Here is a 16,999-nt window from a genome sequence, read left to right as displayed (position 1 = left end):
CTCTCTCCACCTTCATGATTGAAGTTTATCACTCCTGTAGAATGATCAAGGCTCCTTCAACAGCACCTTCTAAACCTACAACCTTTACCATCTAGAAGGACAAAGACAGCAGATATATGGGAACATTACCACCTGCAGGTTCCCTTCCAAACCACACAGTCCTGACTTGGAAAAATAACACCATTCCTTTAGTGTCACTGAGCACCAATGCAGCATTCGGTAAGTCAATGCACTGAGCAGTGAATCAGTGTTGAACAGCAATAAAGCATACTGTGATTGAATGCACTGAACACCAATGCAGCATTCTGTGACTGAATGCACTGAGCAGCAATGCAGCATTCTGTGAGTCAATGCACTGAGCAGCAATGCAGCATGTGAGTCAATGTATTGTGACACAGCACATGGCTGATTTTTCATCAGTTTTGCAGATAGGCAAGAGCTAAAAATGACAAAATTTCAGCAATTTAAGTCGGATTGAGTGCAGGCCCCAGTACAAGTAGCTATAAATTGGTACCGTTCTGTCAATAAATTTAGAATACAGCTGCAGGTCTTCTTCCCAAATCAAGGGCTTCTTCTCAAAGACTGGTTTAGGTTCCTCTTCATCTGCAAAAGTTCAGAAACAAAAGAAAATTATCTTTAAATTGATCATAATTTTAAGGTCTCCTATAAATCCATTTGATGGTACAATGAGGATTGGGGCCACTGAAGGGGGTAAGTCAATCATAAGGAGGGGAGATCTATCTGAAGCAATACTGAAGGTTAATGAGGTGGGAATGTGGGAGGATAAGGGGAGGGTGGGAATGTGTTATCTTGTGGAAGAGGGTTGGGCGGGGGAGGGAGGAGCGAGGATACTGAGATGACGGTGGCAGTCAGTGTTAAACAATGGAACTCATTTCCCTTTCCCTTTTGCATTCAGTTAGACCATTAGACCATAAGGTGTAGGAGCAGAAGTAGGTCCATCAAGTCTGCTCCACTATTTGATGGAATCATGGCTGATCTGATAATCATCAACTCTACTCTTCCACTTTTCCCCGTAACACTTGATTCCCTTAATGGTTAAGAATTTGTCTGTTTAAACTTTGAATGTATTTAATGACTCAGTCTCAACAGCCCTCGTTGGTAAAGAATTCCACAGATCCACTACTGATGAGAGAAGAAATTCCTCTTTATCTCCGCACTAAATGGGCAACTCCTTATTCTGAGATTATACCCTTTAATCCACAACTTTCCCACAAGGGGAAACAAACTTTCCACATCTATCCTGTCAAGCCCCCTAAGAAACTTATACCTTTCAATAACGGCATCTCCTGTTCTTCTGAACTCCAGTGAGCACAAACCCAACCTCCTCAACCTCTCCTCATAAGACAACCTCACCACACCAGGGATCAATCTGGTGAACCTTCTCTGGTCTGCATCCAATGTCAGTGTATCTTGCCTTAGAAAAAGTGCCCAAAACTGTTTACGGTATTCCACCTGCGGCCAACAAATGTCTTTAGCAGAGTCTCCATCTGAAATAAAGGTCAACATTTCATTTGCTTTCTCTAATACCTGCTGAACATTTAAGATAGCTTTATGTGACTAGTGTGCAAGGAATCCCAAATCCCATGTATTTCTCAGAAAAGATCTCTCAGTCTCAAGGTTTGGAATTTTTAATTGATCCCCCAGCTTCAACAGCTCTGTTGGGAGTCAGCGTTCTAGATCTTTAATCCACTGTGGGTGAAGAAGTGTGTCCTAACGGGTTTTGAGAAGATTTGTAGCTCAGGTTGAAGTTTTGGATGTAGGATTGCTTACTGGAAATGAACCTTCCAGCTCAGCGAGCAAACCTATATCCAGTGCTTCCTAACATCACCTTTGAACAGCCTGGCTCTAATTTCATCTGGAACATCTTTTGTCAATTCACTGCCACCACTCCTTCCTATTGCTATTGGTCAAAGCTAGGGGATGGTTAGCTAGAGTTAGGGGCAAAGTCTAAACATTACAGATGAGGTCATTCAGGAGAGATACTTAAGGGTGGTAGATGTTTGGAAATCTCTTCCACATATGGGAGTGGATCCTAGATCAGTTATTAATTTTAAAGCTGAGATAGATACCTTTTTTGTTAAGCAAAGGTGTTAGGGACAAAAGCAGAAATTGCTGTAAAAACTCAGCAGGTCTGGCAGCACCTGAGCTTTACCAGCAGTTTGTTTTCATTTCTGATTTCCAGCATCCGCAGTTCTTTTGGTTTTTTGAAAGGTACTAGGGATATGAACCAAAGATAGGTTTATAGAGTTGGACTACAGGTTACAAGGGTCCCATCTCTCAGCTTTGTACCTGAACTGAGGGGTGGTAACCCTCAGGTTATACTGACCACCAGCCATCTCTTCCTAATGAGAGTGGGACTATGGAAACTTTACCTGAGCATAAGCTGTTAAGTGGGGAGAGATGCCCACATTGTGTCATAGGTAGAAGATAGGCCCAATTACTGATGAACAGTAAATAGGTTTATCACACATTAAAGCTCAAGGTAAGGGTAAATTTTCCATAGTCCTATCGGACCAGTGGGCTGCTCTCTTATTACAGTAAGTGCGAGATGACTGGTGGTAAAATTACCTATTACTTAGCAACTATTCACAATATACTACCAGTACTTCAAATCTGAAATAACTACAGAAAGTGCTGGTGAAACTCAGTAGATCAGTTAGAATCTTTGGAGAAAGAAGCAGAGTTAACATTTCGAGTCCAATGCAACTCGGGTTTTTAAAAAATGGTCACATCAGATGTGACCTTTTATTTAGAACCAGAGTTGTATTGCACTCAAAATGTTAATTCAGCTTCTCTCTCCACAGATTCTGACGGAGGTCCTGAGTTTCTCCAACACTTACTGGTTTTATTTACTTAATAACTAACTATTAAGGTGACATTGAAGATATAGATGTTGTCTTGTCTTGTGAGACATCAGACCCACCTGAAGAATAAGTTTACATTACCGCTTTAGCTTCATGCTATTAGCACAAAGGATAATAATTGAAGCACTGACAGAGCACATGGAGAAAGCCCTTAGCTTCCCATCAGGAACAGCCCTTCATATCATGGATGCAGTTTATCTCATGATGCCAGTTAACTCTTTCAAGCACAACATGAAACACTCCTATTATATCAGGAACAAACCTCCAAAACTCAAGAAAATCCAGCATGCAACCTCTTTACCCTCCCTTATCACTTGCATCCTCTGCAAGATCAATATATCATTCCTGTGATGTGGTACCCAGAACTGAATGCAGTCACTCCAGACACAGGCTGACTACAGCAGTATACATCTGTAGCATGACTTCATCCTTTTGCATTCTATCCTGTTGAGACAAAGTCCAACATTTCATTTGCCTTTGCATCTGTGCATTTATTTTTAATAATTACTGTAAACATAATCCTAAATCTGTCTGCTCCCAGACTGTTCCTTGGTATTTAAAACCAGCTTGATTTATTCTCATTCAACCTATGAATTAGGACTTGGATTACAGGACGCCACTCAGCCCCTCAAGCCTGCTTTGCCATTCAATAAAATTGCGGCTGATCTGATTCTACCCCTGAGGCTCCCAGCCTCATTCCTGATGAAGGGCTTTTGCCTGAAACATCAATTCTCCTGCTCCTCGGATTCTGCCTGACCTGCTGTGCTCACCAGCTCAGTGGTTAGCACTGCTGCCTCACAGCGCCAGGGTTTGAGTTTGGGTTTGAGTCCCACCTCGGGCACCGAGTCTGTGTGGTGTTTGCACATTCTCCCCGCGTCTGCGTGGGTTTCCCCCGGGTGCTCCAGTTTCCTTCCACAATCCAAAGATGTGCAGGTCAGGTGAACTGGCCATGCTAAATTGCCCATAGTGTTAGGTGGTGGTGCTAGAAGAGCACAGCAGTTCAGGCAGCATCCAAGTAGCTTCGAAATCGAAGTTTCGGGCAAAAGAATCAGGATGAGGGCTTTTGCCCAAAACGTCGATTTTGAAGCTACTTGGATGCTGCCTGAACTGCTGTGCTCTTCCAGCACCACTAATCCAGAATCTGGTTTCCAGCATCTGCAGTCATTGTTTTTACCTCATAGTGTAAGGTGATTTAGTCAGGGGTAAATATAGGGGTGGGGAGTGGGTCTGGGGGGTTATTCTTCAGAGTGTCGGTGTGGACTTATTGGGCCGGAGGGCCTGTTTCCATACAGCAGGGAATGGAATCTAATCTTTCCAGCACCACACTCTCGACTCCTCTCCATTCCAGTCTACCCTCAAATAACCTTTCACCCTTTGCTCACTCGGGTCTATCTACCTCTGCCGTTAAAAAAAGACTTAAAGTCTCTGTTTCTACCATCTTTTAAGGAAGAGAATTCTAAAGAATCATGACCCACAATGAGAAAAATTTCTCCTCATCTATTTCTTACATGGGCAGCCTCTTATTTTTAAAAAAAAAGATCCCAAGTTCTCGGTTCTGTCACAAAAGGAAACTTCCTTTCAACATCCACCCAGTCAACACCCCTCAGGACTTTTCTGTATCAATCACATTTTGTTTCCTTTTTCTTCTGAACTCCACAACTTTTCTAAAAAACAGGATTCCATTCAGCCCATCAAGACTGTGCTAGCTCTTTGAAGGAGCTGTCCAATTGGAGCCACTTCTCAGTTTTATAGAAGTGCAAATTAGCCCTTTTCAAACACGACTTTTTTTTGGGATCTGTGAATGAGCTCCTGTACGCAGTTACCCCTGTGTGAAACATTCCCAGAGCAATGTCACAGGTATATAAATTACGGTACCTGCTTCTCTCAGGTGAGGTAACTGGGTCAGCACCATTGTAGCTGGGGAGCCCACTTGCACTCTGCTTGTTAAATGCCTACAAAAAGAATGGATTGAACCATGAACATCAGTGATGAGTGAGCGGAGACAATGTCAAACTTGTAGAAACAGTAACACACTATAAAAAAGTCTTGAAGTGCTTCATTGACACTGAGCTACAGAAGGAACTATTACTATTAGATTAGATTAGGAGAAAGTGAGGACTGCAGATGCTGGAGATCAGAGCTGAAAATGTGTTGCTGGAAAAGCGCAGCAGGTCAGGCAGCATCCAAGGAGCAGGAGAATTGACGTTTCGGGCATATGCCCGAAATGTCGATTCTCCTGCTCCTTGGATGCTGCCTGACCTGCTGCGCTTTTCCAGCAACACATTTTTCAGTATTAGATTAGATTCCCAACAGTATGGAAACAGGTCATTTGGCACAAAAAGTCCACACTGATTCTCCAGAGAGTAACCCATCCAGACCTTATATTTACCCCTGACTAATGCACCTAACACTATGGGCAATTTAGCATGGCCAATTCACCTGACCTACATATCTTTGAACTGTGGGAGGAAACCCACACAGACACAGGTAGAATATGCAAACTCCACACAGTCACCTGAGGCAGGAATTGAACCTGGGTCCCTGATGCTGTGAGACAGTTGAGCTAACCACAGAGCCACCTACTATGTTGAGAAGGAAATGAAAGAACACCTTTAAAATAGTGGAGAAGAGGATTACAGGAAAGTTCACATCCCTATTTTTACCTATATTTCTGCATCCCACTCCTTAGGGCCAGTCTTCTAATCGCATGCCCTGTTGCAGAATCTAGGAAATGCTAGCTAGTAAACTGGGGACATTGCAACAGGATGTGAGATTGTGACCCACAAACGTCTGATTATTGTTTGCAGCACCTCCCTCTCCTTCTGTGACCCTGCCCAATGGCAGAATCTGTTGGGCTTTTGCCTGAAGCGTTGATTTTCCTGCTCCTCGGATGCTGCCTGACCTGCTGTGCTTTTCCTGAACCACTCTAATCTTGACTCTAATCTCCAGCATCTGCACTCCTCACTTTCTCCCAGAATCTCTTAAATTCCCACTGAAGTAACTGAGTGGACATGTTGAACACAAGTTGTGGCACAATGGCAATGACAGTGAATTAGTAATGTAAAGCCTCAGGCTAATGTTCTGGGGACATGGGATTTAATCCCATAATAGCAGGTGGTCAAGTTTGAATTCAATATTTTTAAAAAATACGCGAGTCTAATGGTGACCATGTCACCAGTGTTGGTTATGGATGGGATGCCAATTAAATTGCTGCTTTGTCCTGGACGGTAACTAAACTATCTTCATGAAGGCTGGTATCACATCACCAAGTCACCCTTTAGTTATACACGCACATTACATGACACTGACCCAGCTAGCTCAGAGATGACTCCGAATGTGAACAGAACCACTGAACGTCCTGCTTATGTCTGTCAGCCAGGGGTCCTTGATTAGATAATGTCATCAGCCCCAATCAGGGAACTCATATCCCATAAGATTTACTTCAATCCAATCCTACAGTGTCATGCTCCTTGAGTGTTGTTGGAGCTGCACTCATCTAGGCAAGTGGGGAGTATTCAATCACACCAGAACAAAGATTGCTGGAAACTCAGCATCTATGGAGAGAATGAAGAGTTAATGCTTTGAGTCCAGTGACCTTTCTTGCTTGTGGTCAGTGGTAGCCCCAGGATGTTGACTGTACGGGATTCAGTGAAGGTAATATCATGGGGCGACAGTCAGATTCTCTCTTGTTGGAGTGATCATTGCCTGACATTTGTGAGGCACAAATATTTGCTACTTTTCAGCCCAATTTTGGATCTCGTCCGGATATGCCTTTCATTTGGACACAGACTGCTTCAATACCTGAGGAGTTACAAAGGGTGCTCAACATTGTAATTGGGGAAGCAGTCGTGGAGTGGTAATGTCAATGGTTTAGCAACCCAGGATCCAGGTTAGTGTGTTGGGGATGTGGATTTGAATCTCACAGTAGCAGATGGTGAAACTGGATAAAAGTATTGAATGGAAAGAACGTCCAGTCTCGTGGTGACCGCATAACCACTTTCAATTATCATAACTACTGATCTGGTTCACTAACATTCCTCAGGGAAGAAAGCTGCTGGTCTTGCCTACATACAACTCCAAACCCACAGCAATGTGGTTGACTCTTAACTGTCCTCTGGCTGATTATGAGCAGGCAAAAAAATGCTAGCTAGCTTTACCCACATCCCACAAATGAACTTTTAAAAAAATCTAACTGACTTCAATTTTGCTAGCACTCTTTGATACCTGAAAACATACTCAGTCAAAACCAACCTTGATAATAGGGGTAGTCACTCTCACCTCACTTCGAAAGTTCAGCTTTTTTGTCCATGTCTACACCAAGGCTGGACAGAGACCAGGAGCTGAGTGGCCCTGGCAGAATACCAAATGAACATCAGTGAGCAGGTTATTGCAAAGTGCTGTTTGTTAACACTGCTCATGATATCTCCCTTCCATCATTTTACCAATGATCAAGAGCAGACTGATGGGGCCAGACTGAATTGTCCTGCTTTTGTGTTCAGGACGTACCTGGGCATTTTTCCACAGGTTGTTTCCACTGGTGGGTGAAACTAGAACTAGAGGGAACAGCCTCAAAATAACGGGGCCCAGATCTCGGACTGAGTTGTGGAGGGTCTTCTTTCCATGAATGGGTTGTGAATCTGTGAAATTCCCTGCCCAGTGAAGCAGTTGAAATTACCTTGATGAATGTTTTTAAGGCATAGATAGATTTTGAACAATAAAGGAATGAAGGATTATGGTGGGTTGGGAGGTAAGTCAAGCTGGGTCCACAAAAAGATCAGACATGATCTTACCGAATGGCAAAGCAGGGTCAACAGGTCAGATGGCCTACTAGTTCTTATGTTGCCAGGTAGATGTTTGTAATGGAGCTGTACTGGAACAGCTTGACTAGGGACACAGCAAGTTCACAAACACCAGACTTCGTCTGCAATATTTTCAGGGCCCATAGACTTTTCAGTATCCAGTTTTTTCAGACGTTTCTTGATATCACATGGAATGCATTGATTTGGCTGAAGGAGGAAGGGATGCAGATGCTGGAGATCAGAGTCGAGTGTGTGTTGCTGGAAAAGTACAGCAGGTCAGGCAGCATCCGAGGAGCAGGAGAATCGAAGTTTCGGGCATAATAGAACATAGAACATTGAACGTTACAGCTCAGTACAGGCCCTTCGATGTTGCATCAATCTGGGACACAATCTGAAGCCCATCAATCCTACACTATTCCATTTTCATCCATATGTTTATCCAATGAGTCTACAACTGTTGCAGGCAAGATGTTCCCCGCCCCTACTACTCTCTGACTAAAGAAACTCCTTCTGACATCTGTCCTATACCTATCACCCCTCAATTTAAAGCTATGTCCCCTCGTGCTAGCCATCTCCATCCAAGGAAAAAGGCTCTCACTGTTTACCCTATCTAACCCTCTGATTATCTTACATGTCTCAATTAAGTCACCTCTCAATCTTCTCTCTAACGAAAACAAGTCCCACAGCCTTTCCTCACAAGATCTTCCCTCCATACCAGGCAACATCCCAGTAAATCTCCTCTGAACCCTTTCCAAAGCTTCCACATCCTTCTTATTATGCGGCGACCAGAACTGTACACAATACTCCAAGTGCGGCCGCACCAGAGTTTTGTACAACTGCAGCATGACCTTGTGGCTCCGAAACTCAATCCCTCTACCAATAAAAGCTAACACACCATATGCCTTCTCAATAACCCGATCAACCTGGGCGGCAACTTTCAGGGATATATGCACATGGGCACCGAGATCTCTCTGCTCATCTACACTACCAAGAATCTTACCATTAGCCCAATACTCTGCATTCCTGTTACTCTTTTCAAAGTGAATCACCTCACACTTTTCCGCATTAAACTCCATCTGCCACCTCTCAGCCCAGCTCTGAAGCTTATCTGTGGCCCTCTGTAAATTACAACATCCTTCGTCACTATCCACAACTCTACCGACCTTAGTGTCATCTGCAAATTTACTAACCCATCCTTCTATGACCTCATCTAGGCCATTTATAAAAATGACAAACAGCAGTGGCCCCAAAATAGATCCTTGAGGTACACCACAAGTAACTGAACTCCAGGATGAATATTTCCCATCAACCACCACCTCTGTCTTCTTTCAGCTCGCCAATTTCTGATCCAAACTGTTAAATCACCCTCAATCCCATGCCTCCATATTTTGTACAATAGCCTACTGTTGAGGATCTTATCAAACACCTTACTGAAATCCATATGCACCACATCAACCACTTTACCCTCATTCAACTGTTTGGTCATCATCTCAAAGAACTCAATAAGGTTTGTGAGGCATGACCTACCCTTCACAAAACTGTGTTGACTCTCTCTAATCAACTTATTCCTTTCTAGGTGATGGTAAATCCTAAGTCTTATAACCCTTTCCAACACTTTACCCATAGCCGAAGTAAAGCTCACTGGTCTATAATTACCAGGGTTGTCTCTACTCCCCTTCTTGAACAAGGGGACTGCATTTGCTATTCTCCAGTCTTCTGGCACTATTCCTGTAGACAATGACGACATCAAGATCAAAGCCAAAGGCTCAGCAATCTCCTCCCTGGCTTTCCAGAGAATCCTAGGATAAATCCCATCCGGCCCAGGGACTTATCTATTTTTACACTTCCCAGAATTGCTAACACCTCTTCCTTGTGAACCTCAATCCCATCTAGTCTAGTAGCCAGTATCTCAGTATTCTCCTCGACAACATTGTCTTTTTCCAGTATGAATACTGACGAAAAGTATTCATTTAGCCCTTCCCCTATCTTCTCTGACTCCACACCCAACTTCCCACTATTGCTCTTGATTGGCTCTAATCTTACTCTAATAATTCTTTTTTCCGGACATGCCTACAGAAGGCATTAGGGTTTTCCTTGATCCTATTTGCCAACGACTTCTCATGTCCCCTCCTGGCTCTTAACTCTCTCTTTAGGTCTTTCCTGGCTAACCTGTAACTCTCAAACACCCTAACTGAGCCATTGCATCTCATCCTAGCATAAGCCTTCTTCTTCTCTCTTGACTAGATATTCAACTTCCTTAGTAAACCACTGTTCCTGCGCTCAACAACTTCCTTTCTGCCTGACAGGTATATACTTATCAAGGATCTGCAATAGCTGTTCCCTGAATAAGCTCCACATTTCAATTGTGTCCATCCCCTGCAGTTTCCTTCCCTATCCAATGCATCCTAAATCTTGCCTAATCACACCATAATTGCCTTTCCCCCAGCTATAACCCTTGCCCTGCGGTATATACCTATCCCTTTCCATCGCTAAAGTAAACATAACTGAATTGTGGTCACTATCACCAAAGTGCTCAACTACCTCCAAATCTAACACCTGTCCAGGCTCATTACCCAGTACCAAATCTAATATGGCCTCGTCCCTTGTTGGCCTGTCTACGTACTGTGTCAGGAAACCACCCTGTAGAAATTGGACAAAAACTGACCCATCTAAAGTATTTGAACTGTAGTATTCCCAGTCAATATTTGGAAAGTTAAAGTCCCCCATAACAACCACCCTGTCACTCTCGCTCCTATCCAGGATCATCCTTGCTCTCCTGTCAAATTTGGAGGCCTATTGAAAACTCCCTAACAGGGTGACCTCTCCTTTCCTGTTTCTAACCTCAGTCCATACTACCTCAGTAGACAAGTCCTCCTTTCTGCCACCATAATACTGTCCTTGACTAACAATTCCACACCTCGCCCTGGCCCTTTTACCATCTTCTCTGTTCTTACTGAAACATCTAAATCCAGGAACGTGCAATAACCATTCCTGTCCCTGCTCTATCCATGTCTCTGAAATGGCCACAACATCGAAGTCCCAGGTACCAACCCATGATGTAAATTCCCCCACCTTATTCCGGATGCTCCTGGCATTGAAGTAGGCACACTTTAAACCAACTTCCTGCTTGCTGGTGCATTCTTGCGACCTTGAAACCTTATTTCTGACCTCACTACTCTCAACCTCCTGTGTACTCGAACTACCATTTAGGTTCCCATCCCCCTGCTGAATTAGTTTAAATTCACCCAAAGAGCATTAGCAAATGTCCACCCCCCCCCGGATTATGGTACTCCTCTGGTTCCGGTGAAGACCATCCTGTTTGCAGAGGTCCCACCTACCCCAGAAAGAGCCCCAATTATCCAAAACCCTCCCTCCTGCATCATCCCTGTAGCCACGTGTTCAACTCCTCTCTCTCCTGTTCCTCACTTCACTAGCACGTGGCATGGGCAACAAACCAGAGATGGATTAGTGGTGCTGGAAAAGCACAGCAGTTCAGGCAGCATCCTCGGATACTGCCTGAACTGCTGTGCTTTTCCAGCACCACTAATCCAGAATCTGGTTTCCAGCATCTGCAGTCATTGTTTTTACCTAACAAACCAGAGATAACAACTCTGTTTGTTCTAGCTCTACGCTTCCACCCTAGCTCCCTGAATTTCTGCCTTAAATCCCCATCTCTCTTCCTGTCTACGTCATTGGTGCCTATGTGGACCATGACTTGGGGTGCTCCCCCTCCCCCTCAAGGATCCCGGAAACACAATCAGAGACAACACGAGCACTGCCACCTGGGAGGCAAGGCACCAACCGTGAGTCTCTCTCTTTCCCTGAGTACCTCCTATCTGTCCCCCTAACTATGGAGTCCCCAGTGACTAATGCTCTGCTCCTCTTCCCCCTTCCCTTCATAAGGCCTTCATCAGGAATCCTGATAAAGCTCCTGAGATGCTGCTGTGATTTTCCAGCACCACATCTCGACATTAGTTTGGCTGAAGACTGGCAACTATGAGGTTAAGGCCAAGACAGATCATCCTCTCAGCATATCCAGCTGAAGGTTCTAACTATTTCAGTCTTATCTGTTGCACTAATGTGCTGGGCTCCCCTTTCATTAAGCATAGGAATATTTGTAGAGTCTCCTCCTCTGATTACTTGTTTAATTGCTCTCCTTTATCACAAGACAACTTGAACATAAAAGGAAAGAGGTTATGCTTCAGTTCTGTAGGGCTCTGGCAAGCTTGCATCTTGAAAACAGTGGTTTGGTCTCCTTATGTAAGGAAGGATGAAAATGCATTGCAGAGGTTCAGTGGAGGTTGACTAGATTGGAATGAGTAATATATTGTCCTATGGTACAGCCTGGACTGGCTGGGCCTGTTCGCACTGGAGTTAGGCAATGTGAGAGATGATTTGATTGAAGTGTATAAGATACTGAATGGTCTTGACCAAGTAGACGTGGAAAATATGTTTCCTCTTGTGAGTGTGTCCAGAATTAAGGGGCACAGTTTTAAAGTGAGAGTGGATCCTTTCAGGAAATAAATGAAGGAATTTCTTTCCCCTCAGAGGATTGTGCAACTTTGGAACTCTTTACCTCAGAAGACAGTAGAGGTGGAGTCATTGCATACCTATAAGAAGAGTAACAGGCAGGTGCAGCAGATGGCAAAGAAGGCAGCTTGTATATTGGCCTTTAATAGCAAGAAGATTCTAGAACATGAATAAGGATGTCTGATACAATTACATAAGGCTTGGGTCAGGCCGCACCTGGAGTATCGTGTACAGTGTTGGTCTCCGTATCTAAGGAAGGATGTTCTTGCTATAGAGGAAGTGCAGCAAAGGTTTACCAAGTTCTTTCCAAGGTTAGCAGGAATGACCGTAAGAGAAGAGATTGAGTCAGTTAGGATTGTATTTACTAGAGTTTGGAAGAATGAAGGGTATTCATAGAAATATATAAAATTTGCGCAGGACTAGAAGGTTTGATGCAGGAAAATGTTCCCAAAGATGGGGGAGTCAAGAACCAGGGGTTATAGTTTAAGGGTAAGGGATAAACCTTTTAGGACTGAGTTGAGGAGAAATTTCTTCCCTCAGAGAGTGGTGAGCCTGCAAAATTCACGATTGCAGAAGGTGCTTGAGGCTAAAACGTTATGTGGCGAAAGGAATCAAGAAATTGGGGCGGAGTGGGCAGGCGAGATTAGAGTCTTGAGCTTGATCAGCCATGATCTTATTGAACAGCAGAGCAGGCATGAATGGTCAAATGGCCGACTGCTGTTCCAACCTTCTATGTTTCAAATGAAGAGGTAGATAGATTTGTGTAGGCAAATAAATCAAATGTTGTCAGGGCTGAGTGGGAATATAGAACTCAAAACACAAACAGATGGGCCATGGTCTTATAGAATGACTCAAGCACTTAAACTGGCAAATAAAGAAATACTGAAATATGTGCATACAAGATGAGCTAAATGGCTTTGTTCTTCAACACAACATGTCTGTGATACAATGACGGGGCCTCTCTAGTACTCACCCAGATGACAGGAAGTTGGACTGCCAGTTCATGGGGCCACTTGTCTCTGAGTGAATTGTCCTTTGGATGCCAAGAACTTGCCTTTCCTCTTTCCCGATCTTCATTGTTCTGTGTCCGAGATTCATCTGTTAAAGGAAAGATTGTTACAGGACAAGGAAAAATCAAATATCCAGAAGTTGCTGCAACCAGTGATCCATGAGATTATTAGCCAATTCCAGACAGAGGTATAATTCAACAAATGAAAGCATGTAAAATCTTGTACTTACAGCTGCCTTTCAAAACCCCCAGGGGGTTCTGAAGTTTTGCATATTAGCAATTGCTCCACTGCAAGTAGACATAGCAAGCTCCCATAAACAGCAATGGATCTGAAGATGCATTTATCAATTTAATGTTGGTTGAGACCAGGAAATGTATGCCTGCTGTTGTTTAATACTGCCTGATTCTCCTCCATCTGATTGTTTTACCAGCTCCTCTACGTAATGGCACTTTCAGCACTCGGAAGATACTGCATTGCAATTGTCAATTCACACTTTGTATTCAAACTGTTGAAGTGTCGTTATTAACTCAGGGGTTAGAGTGCAAGAGTGCTAATTTTTGACACATTGTACAATCACAGAAAAACTATCTGAGGGAGATAATTGGACCCATAACACCTGGACTGGCTCTTTGGTTGGTCAAACAAATTAGGAGCAGGAATGGGTCATTCAGCCCTTTAAGCCTGAGTCACAGAATCATAGAATCGTACAGTTCAGAACAGGCCCTTTAGCCTGTATTACCAAAAGTACACTATTCCTACACTCATCCCACCTTCCAGCATCTGGCCTGTTCTCTTGAATGTTATGACATTTCAAGTGTTCTTCCAAGTACTTTTTAAAGATTGTGAGGTTTCCTATCTTAACTACCTCCCCAGGCAGTACTTTCCAGACACCCGCCATCCTCTGGCTGAATTTCATTTTCCTCAAATTCCCTCTAAACCACCTGCCTTTCACGTTAAAAGTGTGCTCCTGTGTTCATGACCCTTCAACTAAGGGGAAGAGCTGCTTTCTATTCATCCTGTCCATGCCCCTCAAAATCTTATATACCTCTATCTGGTCTCCCCTCAATCATCCCTGCTCCAAAGAAAACAACCTGAGCTTATCTAGCCTCTTTTCATAGCTGAAATATTCCATCCCAGGCAGCATCCCGGTGAATCTCCTCTGCACCCACTCCAGTGCAATCACATCTTTCCTATACTGCAGCACCATAGCTTTAGACTGAGGGGTGATCGATATAGGACAGATGTCAGTGGTAGTTTCTTTACTCTGAGAGTAGTAGGGACGTGGAACACACTGCCTGCAACAGTAGTAGACTCGCCAACCTTATGGGCATTTAAATAGTCATTGGATAGATGTAGGGACAAGAATGGAATAGTGTAGGTTAGATGGACTTCCGATTGGTTTCACAGGGCTCCACAACATCGAGAGCCAATGGGTCTGTACTGCGCTGTAATGTTCTTGAGCAAGGTCATGGCTGATCTGATTATTCCACATTCACTCCTGTCCCCTTGCCTATCAAGAGTCAATCCATTCTGCCTTCAAAATACTCAAAGACTCTGCTTCCATCACACTTAACTAGAAATCCCCAAGACTAATAACCCTCTGTGAAAAAAAAAATTTCATCTTCTCTCTTTCTTAGACAGGAAACCTCTTACTTTGGAACAGTGATTCCCACTGTCTAATTAGTCCCATTCTCTTGCTGCCTATCCTTGGCACTGCTTCTAACCAAATAACTACAGACACAGATATGACTTTTATAGGAGATCATTGTAAAATCAAAAAAAAAAATCCCTTTTTCTTATTTTTTTATGAATTCCACCTTTGTCCACCTTTCCCTGACAATTACAACCCCAGTTATGGCAGGGGGTTAGTTTACAAAAAACTCAAAGCCACATTAGCTTTGGCGTGGGCGATTAAAATTGTTGATAGCCCACACTGTGCTCCACCCTCACTCTGCTGGTTAAAGGACCCCAGACATAGGACTTACATAAGTAGAAGTAGAAAGCTTCATGTCACTGTCAAAAGAGAGAAAGACCATGTTGTCGGAGAATTTGTTTCTTTGGGCCAGGATCCGTAAAAGAGCCAGATTACTGGCCTCTGACACAAATCCGTGCAGTTCTTCCGGTTTGAAGGTCAAGGTCTCGGTTGTCACAATCTGGTTAAATACAGATTAAAAGTTAAGAATCTTTAACATGGAATTACATAACATCAAAATACATTGAGGAAAAAGTGAGGACTGCAGATGCTGGAGATCAGAGTCAAAATGTGTGGCGCTGGAAAAGCACAGTGGTTATGGGTGGCACGGTGGCACAGTGGTTAGCACTGCTGCCTCACAGCGCCAGAGACCCGGGTTCAATTCCCACCTCAGGCAATCTCTCCCACTGTTTGTATGAGCCAGCTGACATGGTCTGTGCTGGGAAAAGGAATTTGTCAAGTTAGAGATTGTCATTCAGACATTGTCGTAGACAACAGGAAACATGGAGTGTGGAGGAGTCACAGCACTGATTATTCACTCCAAAATATGTCCTTGTTTTACCCCAAACATGTTCAAAATAAATTGGAAATCCTGGATAAAAACCTCACAATACCCACCACTGCTCTGTTAAATCTTTCACTGCAGGGGCAATATCAGCAGTTCCTCCACTATTACTGGGTCAAAAGCCTGGCTCTCCCTACCCTGGTCCCATCCAGTTTACTCTGGATATCAGGATCCCAGGGCAGTTCTAACCCAACGGCCTTTATTAAAGCAAACTTCAAAACAAAACACTGCAAAACTCTTACCCTTAACAGAGCTCGCAGTCACAAGTGAACCAGTCCACGTGGATTTTTCTCGGATCAGTCAGAAGCAAGTGATCAGCTCACTCCATCTGAACCTTCAGCCATTGCTCAGAGCACCCTCTGAGCTAATTAGCTACACTCTGAGGGAAAGCTTCCTTAAACTGATACAAAACAGTCCACGTGATCACACTGTGTGTTTTTAAACAAGACTCCACTCTTTTCAGAGTTACAGTGACATGTGTGGAGTTTGCACATTCTCCCCGTGTCTGCGTGGGTTTCCTCCGGGTGCTCCGGTTTCCTCCCACATTCCAAAGATGTGCAGGTCAGGTGAATTGGTCGTAGTGTTAGGTAAGGGGTAGATGTAGGGATATGGGTTGGTTGCGCTTCGGCGGGGCGGTGTGGACTTGTTGGGCCAAAGGGCCTGTTTCCACACTGTAAGTAATCTAATCACAGCCAGTCAGGCAGCATCAGAGGAGCAGGCGAGTCAATGTTTCGGGCATAAGCCCTTCCTAATGTGCTTCCCCAGTGCCACCCTTTTTGAATCAAAGTACATTGAGCCTATAGCATATATACAGACCAACTCTGATCCCTCTTTAGCTCTCCCCATCAACATATTCCTTACTCCCACATGCTTTTAGCTGATTTTCCTTTAAATGCATGTCTGCTACTTGCCTCAACTGTTTTTTGTGGGAGTGAGTTACACATTTTTGTCAGTCTCTGGCTACAGATGTCTCACTTGAAATTTCTTATTAGATTAAGTAAAGACCACCTTACCCTTCTCGCCCATAGCCGTAGACCACCTGCAAGAGAGAATATCTTCTATACATCGACTCTTTCGGAATTGTAAACATCTCCATTAGGTGATGCTTCAGTCTTCTCTCAGGAGCTCCAACCTCTCCAGCCTTTACTGATTAGCACATTATCTCAATATCTTGAGGGTATTAAGCAAGGAATTTGCTTATGTGATAAACTGTCACATTGAGAGGGTGTGGTGTGGAA

At 43.8% G+C, this 16,999-nt stretch overlaps 1 protein-coding gene across 2 annotated transcripts in view; it reads right to left on the bottom strand.

Annotated features, from left to right (window-relative positions):
- The window catches only part of catip (ciliogenesis associated TTC17 interacting protein), a 78,315-nt gene that overhangs the window by 8,261 nt on the left and 53,055 nt on the right, over nucleotides 1–16,999 (bottom strand). For both annotated transcript variants that reach the window (XM_072579983.1, XM_072579982.1), the window contains 4 exons: nucleotides 15,210–15,377; nucleotides 13,188–13,312; nucleotides 4,761–4,837; nucleotides 515–603 (listed from right to left, as the gene is read on the bottom strand). In XM_072579983.1, coding sequence (XP_072436084.1) covers nucleotides 515–603; nucleotides 4,761–4,837; nucleotides 13,188–13,312; nucleotides 15,210–15,377 — 459 coding nt within the window. The remainder of the gene's footprint in view (nucleotides 1–514; nucleotides 604–4,760; nucleotides 4,838–13,187; nucleotides 13,313–15,209; nucleotides 15,378–16,999) is intronic.

This window comes from Chiloscyllium punctatum, chromosome 10, assembly GCF_047496795.1.
Source record: "Chiloscyllium punctatum isolate Juve2018m chromosome 10, sChiPun1.3, whole genome shotgun sequence".
Lineage (NCBI taxonomy): Eukaryota > Metazoa > Chordata > Chondrichthyes > Orectolobiformes > Hemiscylliidae > Chiloscyllium > Chiloscyllium punctatum.
Note: the sequence above shows the minus strand (reverse complement) of the source record. Positions and strands in the feature narration are given on the sequence as shown.